The sequence below is a fragment of the Corythoichthys intestinalis genome, chromosome 21, assembly GCF_030265065.1.
Source record: "Corythoichthys intestinalis isolate RoL2023-P3 chromosome 21, ASM3026506v1, whole genome shotgun sequence".
Taxonomy (NCBI): Eukaryota; Metazoa; Chordata; class Actinopteri; order Syngnathiformes; family Syngnathidae; genus Corythoichthys; species Corythoichthys intestinalis.
In genome coordinates this window covers 12,053,305-12,062,196 of record NC_080415.1, presented here as the reverse complement: position 1 = coordinate 12,062,196, position 8,892 = coordinate 12,053,305, and the positions used below count along the sequence as shown (strand labels likewise).

Here is an 8,892-nt window from a genome sequence, read left to right as displayed (position 1 = left end):
AAAAAGCAATTAAAATTGTTGGTTAAGACCTTTCAGATACATGTGAACATATTAGAAAACTTAATATTATTGCACTGTACCTGGTATAGGGGAGGGGGAAAAAAACTTTAATTTCTCAGAACGTGACTATTCTTTTCCAGGGTACATAAAAGTTACTTTTGTTCAATGGAACGTTTACAACAGAATTGTATTCAGTCATAACTATTAAATTGAAGTCGAACCAACACAACTTTAAACAAGTTTAAAAAAAAAAAAAAACAACAACATCTCTCATCATCTCTTTGTGTGGATTTTTTAACTATGCCTGGAAAACTATATATTATATTTGTACATATTTGTTTACTTGATCAGTGCCTTTTTCCACTTTAAAGCGGAACGATGATAATAATATATGGTTTTGAAGATACGTGCCGTGGGTATTGGGGGGGTAAGGGTTTTTTGTTTTTATTTGTTTTATGTATTTATTTTAATTTCGGTTTGGTTGTTTGGTTTGATACGTAAAAAGGAGAAAGGGCTCGAATTGTGTTACCTCATCTGCTTGTACCGAATGGGATCAATGGACAAAGTTAAAATAATAATAATAATAATAATAGTTTGAAAACCCAAATTGTCATTGAATCAATTTCTTAAATTCACAATGGTTCATAATCATAATCTGTATAGGCTCCATACTACGAGACCCCATAGTAATGCCTGAATACAATCTAAAAAACTTACAAAAATATTATACAAAGAACTTTTAATCTTGAAAACTGTAAATGTTATGGTGTAACAGTTTGCATAAAATGGGTAAAAACCCACTAAACTAAAAAGCCCAATGCACGCACTAGCTTAATATTTCTTTAATTTTTCCATTTTTTCAAATTAACCAATTTTAATCATGAAAATTATAGCTATGTATTATTCATTTTGTAATAGCTTACAATTAAAAATTGCAACAGGTCTAAAATCACATAACCCTTAAAAAAAAAAAAAAAAAAAAAAAAAAAAAAAAAAGCCCAACGTAAGTAAATGCACATCTACTTCAAATTAAGTTAAAAAAAAAAAAAAAGAACAAAAAACTTTCCTGATGAAATGTACAAATCAAGTATGCATGTTTATAACAACAAATATATGTTAAAAAAATAAATTCAATATCTCCACAGAAAACTTTTTATGTGCCTAGTGATCTGAGAAAATTATAACTGGAGTTCATTTAAAATGGGAACTATGTCGTACAATTTGGAAAATACAAAAAAACTGTCAAATGAAAAGAAAACTTGCATATTTTGATGAAAGGGGCTTTAACTATGTAATGACCATGCTGGCTTAGAAGTACTTTGCATCCAGTCAAAAAGTGTTTGTGCGGAATCGCAGGTAGCGATCTAAACAATGTTTGAAGGACACACACTTACACACACACAAAAATGCTATCAGTACATACAGTAAATGGTATATCATTTCCCTCATTGCTAAAGCAAGAGCTGGCACCGAAACTCCTAAATGGCATTTTCTACCCAAAATGACCGTTAAATCCATTAAAAATAATAATAAAGGTTTTCTTGAAATTTGCCAAAAAATAATCAAATGACATGATCAAAACAAAACTTTAGTTTCTTTCCCCTTGGGATATGAGTTTCCCAAAAAATAATTAAGTAAACGTATACTTCAGAGTTAACTTGCATCAACTTACTCCAAAACAATTGCACAAGAGTGTAATTTAAGAACATGTTAAAAATAATATTTAAAAAAAAAAAGGTATTTACTATTTATTCTTCGAAGAGTTTGCATTTGAAAACTTTAGTCAAACTACATTGCTCGGCTCGTCCCTGTTTGATGCTACCTCTTCATCTTTACGAATACTGATAGTAAAATATCAATTTGAAATAAAAAATAAATAAAAAATAAAAACAAAAACACACATTCAATAAATTAAAAGGTTCACAAAAAGGCAAACTAAATAAAGTTGTATATCCCTTAATTATATTTTGGGAATGTCTTGCGTATCTAAATATATTAAGAAAAATAAGCTATATATAAATACCATATGTACTGCTGGCACTTGAAAAAGCAGTCCTGTGGCTAATGTACATTAAAAATTGTAATACAATGAGTAAAAAAATACAGAGCATCTTTCCCTCATTTCTGTATTGAGAATATTTGCTTGAACTATAATGTTACATTTGTATGTAACATATGCGTATTATTTAATGATTCCTAGTTTCTCCACAGGATGCCAACATTCTCCTATTTACCTTCCAATTAGCATGTGGCCAATAAAAGCTGAGCCTTAGTATCCAGTTCCACACAGATGAAAATAAGAAAATACCGTTTAGTGTTTAGGCGACCTGATTGACATCGGATCCCAGTTCAGGTCGAGTGTTTTTCAGTCTTCTTGTTCTTCGGATGAAACAGCTGGTGCATTCAATCCCTTTTCACCCTCTTGGATAAAATTTTGGATCTGCCGGGGCACTTTACGAGGACGCTGCAGCTCCGGCGGCCTTGGACAAAATCCCTCGGACAACCCCTAGCATGCCCCCACACTTCCCGTAATCGCGTCGCAACCTTTTATGGCGGCGGGATGGACAGCGATAGCGATGTAACCCAAAACCAAAAAGTGGGCCTGAAGGGGCCGGAAAGGGGCGCTCGTGGTGAGCAACAGGTGTGGCGTTAGCGTTGTTAAATTCAAAACAGTGTTTCATGTTTAACATTGCATTTTGGTTTATTTTTTTGAACAAGATCAGAAGACTGATTGAGGTCTTGTGACAGTTAATCATGATAAAATGTCATCCATTTGCTGTACAGTTTAAGTTGTCAACATAGCATACCTTTGATGTAGGCCGCCATGAGGTGTGACCACCCCGCCTTACAAGAGATGTAATGCTGGACCTTTTTAAAAATAAATACATTACACAGTTACAGTCAGGCCATTAAAATGGTTTTGTGTAAAAACGATGTGTCCGTCACACACGATTGCGTTAGCTTGCACTAGCCTCACTGCTGTCGCGAGGCTTCTTGCAGGTGAGCGCGAGTAGCAGCAGCATAGGCAGATGCCATAGGCTGCAGAAAAACAACTTGCGGGCGCTGGTGCGGTCGCCCCGTCGATAGAATCTGAAGGCCAGTAGTGTGATGTATGCGTTGATGGGCAGCGACACCAGAGGGAAAGTCCACGTGGTGACACCCAATGCAGGTGCCGCCGCAGTGAGGCCGGCCAGAGCCGCGCTGTGCCGCAGAGCAACGCGACGACACATGGCCGGATGCGTGACTGACATCATGCGGTACCCGCCACGTGAGTAGTCCTCCCTCAGGTTCCAGCTGAGAGCGTTGAAGTGCGGGAACTGCCAGCTATACAGGAAGCCGCCTAAAAGCAGCGCACCTGCGAGGAGGAAGAGGTGGGGCTTATTGTGTGTAGGGATGGGAATTGATACAATTTTTACGATTCCGATTCCATTATCGATATTGCTTAACGATTCGATTCTTTATCGATTCTCTTATCAATTCTAATTTGGACTAATGGACTGTATGAGGTTCTGGGTTCAATATGTTTTATGATTCATTCGCCTCGGGGTGTCGGTTAGAACACAAGGAGCGGAGAGTGGAGTTGGTCTTAGGCACTTTTTAATCCAACTTGGCAACAGGCACAATTATATACAGGCAATGGCACTTGATATGAGAATCACTCAATGAGCAGATGAGAGCATGTGTGGAAAGATGTTGATGTATTTGTATGTGTGTGGAAGAAGACTGGAATGTGAGGGTATATATGTGGTTCTGAAAGGAAAGAAAATTGCATCATATTAGTGCGGATGCAATAAACAATGCAAATTGACTGTAAAGCAGTCAATAACACACATACTTGACTCGCACAGTATAATGAAAACAAAGGTGGTGGTGGTTGGGGGGTGGGGGGGTGTGAGTGTGCGCGCACAACCCGGAAGCATGCTGCGTGCATGTGCGGTCATCCTGGCCATAAAAGTGGTGAAAACTAAGCACTTTACACCCATATGGATGCACAACTTCATCTTAAGATGTTAGAATAACACGTTCCCTCTTAACACAAATGTGCAACGCGAATATAATGTAAACACTGCTCTCCTCGACATAGCGAGGACGAACAGGAGACACAGCGATGATGAGCGGGAGCAACCAGCCGATGTAACAGTAAAAACACCAAACGGTCGCGCTGATAACGGCTCTAACGTATCATAAGAACTTTATGACATGAAGAGGAAATACTTACATTCATTCATGGACGCACACAGATTACCACTTCCTTGCACACATCTTAACAGGTGGCCGCATTCTTCTTGAAATGCGCACCTAACGCCTATTCTCGGTCCCAGAACACGCAGTGCGTGTGATGTAAGACAATAACAGGAAGTAACTGACTGGTTGCAATGGGAACGAACGAACACATACCCAAAGAACCTTTCTAACAGGAGTATTAAAATTGCTAATAAAATTGTTAAGGATTATTTTAGATGCATATATGTTATATTTTTCTTATAGAGTATTTGACGAGGAATACGATAGACCCATTAATAGACTTTTTTGGCAAAAAAAAAAATCACCATTTCTTTAAATAGTCTGCTGAATAATGACATGCCTGTGAAAATCAATGCAAACTCACTCGGTGACGACTCTTCAGATTATACTTGGTGAGTGGTTCCGCTTTCAGTAATCATGTAGTCTTACTTGCTGAATTGAATGTGTGTAACATGAGTAAGTTACGTGACGTAATTCGTGCTGGTTGGAATCGATAAGAGAATCGTTAGATAAACTGTCAAACGGTTGCATGGAATTGAAACACATGGAACTGGTTCTTCTCCGGTTCTTGATTCCCATCCCTAATTGTGTGACCGAACGTTGTTGACTATCACTGTAGTCATGCTGCACAGTTTTTTTCAATAGCAAGAATTTGATTATACATGATGGTGGGATACCTGGATCCAGGCAGCCAGTGGCAGCCGTCCAACCCATGACAGGCGGTATGGCACCCACCACAGCACCTGCCCACGTGTTGGCGATGGTGAGCCTCTTGAGCGGTGTATAGCAACACGTGTACAGCACGATGTTAAGGGCGCCCAGAAACCCTGTCAGAGGGTTGACGGCGCACGTCAAAAGCGCCACGCCCGGCACGCCACAAGCCAGCGCGAAGGTGACAGCATGTAGGGGACTGTAGAAGATGATAATGGAAAAAAAGAACAGTGTCAAGTGTTTTTGAGTACACACAAAAGAGTCAGCAAAGCTACTCCAAACGGGAGATTTAAAAGAAGCACATCTGATAAGAGTTTTAGGCCGGAAACATCAACGACACATCGAAAATCAAAACCAGAAGGAAAAAACTCAATTTCTTCCTCCTTTTCATCCACTTATCTCATATTGAAAGCAGCTTAAAAGGCTGTTGCTAAACGCTACATAAATTAGAGGGAACTGATTAAAATCTTAACCAAAACATGGCGCTTTCTTCTTCAAAATAAAAAGCAAAAAAGAAGCTGTTTTTTGAAATTGTGGTAGTGGATGCATTAATGTAATTAGTGTTGTTTTATGTGGCCTGACTGGAGTAGGCGGGCTAGGAGGATGTGGATCAATGGGCTTCAGGAAAGGAACAGGGGGAACGTATTACATGGCTTGAGGTGGCTTTGATGAAGATGTCAGGTGTTTAATGTCAAAAAACAAAACAAAAAACACTTGAATGAGCTTTTGTTAGCAGGCCGGGCGCCACTGAGCACCCTGATATGAGGACTCGGTTGACCTTTGTCACACGGAGTCAGTGTCAGTATTAGTTCTGAGCTGAATCTACCGTATTTTTCGGACAATAAGTCGCACCTGAGTATAAGTTGCACCAACCATAAAATGCCCAACGAAGAGGAAAAAAACATATGTAAGTCGCACCGGAGTATAAGTCGCATTTTGGGGGGAAATTTACTTGATAAAATCCAACACATAGAACAGATATGTCATCTTGAAAGGCAATTTAATATAAAAATACAATAGAGAACAACATGCTGAATAAGTGTACAGTATGATAATGTTACATGACGCATGAACAACGAAATGCGAACGTGGCAGCTATGTTAAAGTAACATAGCTATTAAGAGTTATTCAGATAACTATACATAAAGAACATGCTAACAAGTTTACCAAACCATCAGTGTCACTCCAAAATAGGGCTGGGCGATATGGCCTTAAGTACGTATCACGATAAATTGAGCAGATTTACCTCGATAACGATAAATGACGATAAATTCGCCCAAGCAAACTGTTATATAATTTGAAAATTTGAATCAATGCATGGAATACAAATTAACAGTTTCTCGTTAAATTTATTTACCAGCTTTCAATTTAACAATTGCACATGCAGTCTAAACATTAAGTATTAAAAAAAATCTTGTAAACAATAAGAATTCTTGTGTGAACATTTATAACAGCTTGTATGACTTGAAAAATATCATCACTTGAATTTCATTAAATTCATTCCGCATTGTTATACACTAGATAGTGGCATACGTTTAGATATTTAGAATAGATACAAATACGACACATCCACCCGCCCCCCAGAAATTATACTTAATTTAAAAATAAAATGTTTCACAAACCTTTCCTTTCTTTTATTCAGCTCAATTATTTACATCTTATGATTTTGGAAATCCTTACAGTATGCAATAAATAATATTCCTGTTCCCAAGCACTGTGCTTACTGTACTGTAATTTTTACAAAAAATAAACAATACATAGTTACTCCCTGTCATCTAAGACGAGCCACTTACAAGACTAGCACTGTCGTGTATTACAAATACTGCTTAGAACACATCTTCACAGACAAAAGCAATGACACAGGCTTAAAGAGGTCAACTTTAATTGTGTAAATCACACTTAATGACGACACGATCTCCTGGATGAAATAGACGACATCCACTTAATTCTATTTTAGATATGTAATGCTGAGGCAATTTGTCAACTTTACTTAAAAGAAACGTGCACTGTTTATCCAGTAGATGGGGCTCTTGCAGTGTGTCAAACAGTGATTCAATTTAGGGCAATTGTCTTAAAAGTGGTTCATTGTTTCAGAAAGCCTCGGTTTTTCCATCCCTATCTGGAACCTGTCAAGAGTTTACTTAATGTCGGGTGAAAGTTTGGCGACGCTAACTTAAGCCCGACTTCATCCCGTTTACTTGTAGCGTTAGCAGCTAGCGTTAGCAGCTAGCGTTAGCCTACCGGGCTTCTGTTTGATTGGCTTCCTGAAAACCATGTGACTCCCAACGTAAGCACACTGTGCTTTCTTAAAGGGGAATGAACATAGCCGAACAACACAGAGTCAAAGCGGGATGAAAAGACTATATTTTCTTCTTTTATTAAATTACCGAATTTACCGACATGGTCAAAATTACGTCGGTCATCGTGAAGAATTTCGGTAACGGTAAATTTTCGGTTTACCGCCCTGCTCTACTCCAAAACACCAAAATAACGTCTGAAATGATATCATAATGTGTTAATAATTTCACACATAAGACACTCTTGAGTATAAGTCGCACCCCCAGCCAAACTATGAAAAAAAACTGCGACTTATAGTCCGAAAAATACAGTAGTTCTCAAAAAATAGTCGCACCCCCAGCCAAACTCGACTTAAAGTCCGAAAAATATGGTACAATCAGCATAGGTTTCTTGGATCTTTTTAACTAGAAACATTACTTGTTGATTCCCTTTCACATGAGCTAAGAGGGCGCTTCTGCTGCACACAGACCAAAAAGTCTTTGCTAATTTTGTCTTTAGCCAAAACCAAAAGTGGTACAAGGTCAGTTTGAAGTGGGTGCTAAGAAACTTTAATGCGAAAAATTTCCAGTGACAAAGTATAAGTTCAGCTGGTTGAGTGTCAAACAAGTTTTACAGTGCTAAAAAGATTTGTGGCTACACACAAAATTATTGCTGCCTATTTGGGTTCTTCCTAATATTGTAAAAGGACCCAATATCCCTTCATTCACACTGCGTTCCTGAAATATGCACCAGTTCTCTGATCTTCATACTAGGGCTGCAACATCTAATCGATTAAACTCAAATAATAAACTATCTGCCAATGAATTTCATAATCAATTTTTGCCAGCAGACATGAGTAGGCCTGTTTGCGTCCTTGTTTGTGTGTAAGGTGAGGCAGCGCACGCATGCCATTGATTAGACAGAGTTACACTCATGTTGGGTTGCTGAATCAGTATAGTAACATTATGAAATGTTGAGAGTTAGATTGTCTTTTGTGTCGTTAGATCCAGTGTGAGGTGAGTAAATGAAGCCAGTTGTATTGTTTGTATTCTTCGTTGATGAGTCATTACTACTTAACACGGAGCACTAAGCTAGTTAGCGATTATGCTAATTAGTGTCTTACACTGCTGGCCAAAAGTATTGGCACCCCTGCAATTCTGTCAGATAGTGCTCAATTTCTCCCAGAAAATGATTGCAATTACAAATGCTTGTGTAGTGATATCTTCATGTATTTTGCTTGCAATGAAAATACATAAAAGAGAATGGGAAAAAAAATAAATCATTATCATTTTACGCAAAACTCCAAAAATGGGCCTGACAAAAATATTGGCACCCTTTGAAAAATCATGTGATGCTTCTCTAATTTGTGTAATTAACAGCACCTGTTACTTACCTGTGGCACATAACAGGTGGTGGCAATAACTAAATCACACTTTGGCCAGTTAAAATGGATTTAAGTTGACTCAACCTCTGTCCCGTGTCCTTGTGTATACCACATTGAGCATGGAGAAAAGAAAGAAGACCAAAGAACTGTCTGAGGACTTCAGAAGCAAAATTGCAAGGAAGCATGGACAATCCCAAGGGTACTAGTCGATCTCCAAATACATGAATGTTCCTGTGTCTACCGTGCGCAGTGACATCAATAAGTGTAAGGCCCAT

General features: G+C 38.2%; 1 protein-coding gene across 1 annotated transcript in view; it reads right to left on the bottom strand.

Annotated features, from left to right (window-relative positions):
- Positions 1-2,675: 2,675 nt before the first annotated feature.
- The window catches only part of LOC130909099 (protoheme IX farnesyltransferase, mitochondrial), a 37,831-nt gene continuing 31,614 nt past the window's right edge, over positions 2,676-8,892 (bottom strand). Inside the window, exons 6-7 of the mRNA XM_057825176.1 lie at positions 4,923-5,155; positions 2,676-3,355 (exon numbers count right to left, since the gene is read on the bottom strand). Of these exons, the coding sequence (XP_057681159.1) occupies positions 2,958-3,355; positions 4,923-5,155 (631 nt within the window). The 3' untranslated portion in view covers positions 2,676-2,957. The remainder of the gene's footprint in view (positions 3,356-4,922; positions 5,156-8,892) is intronic.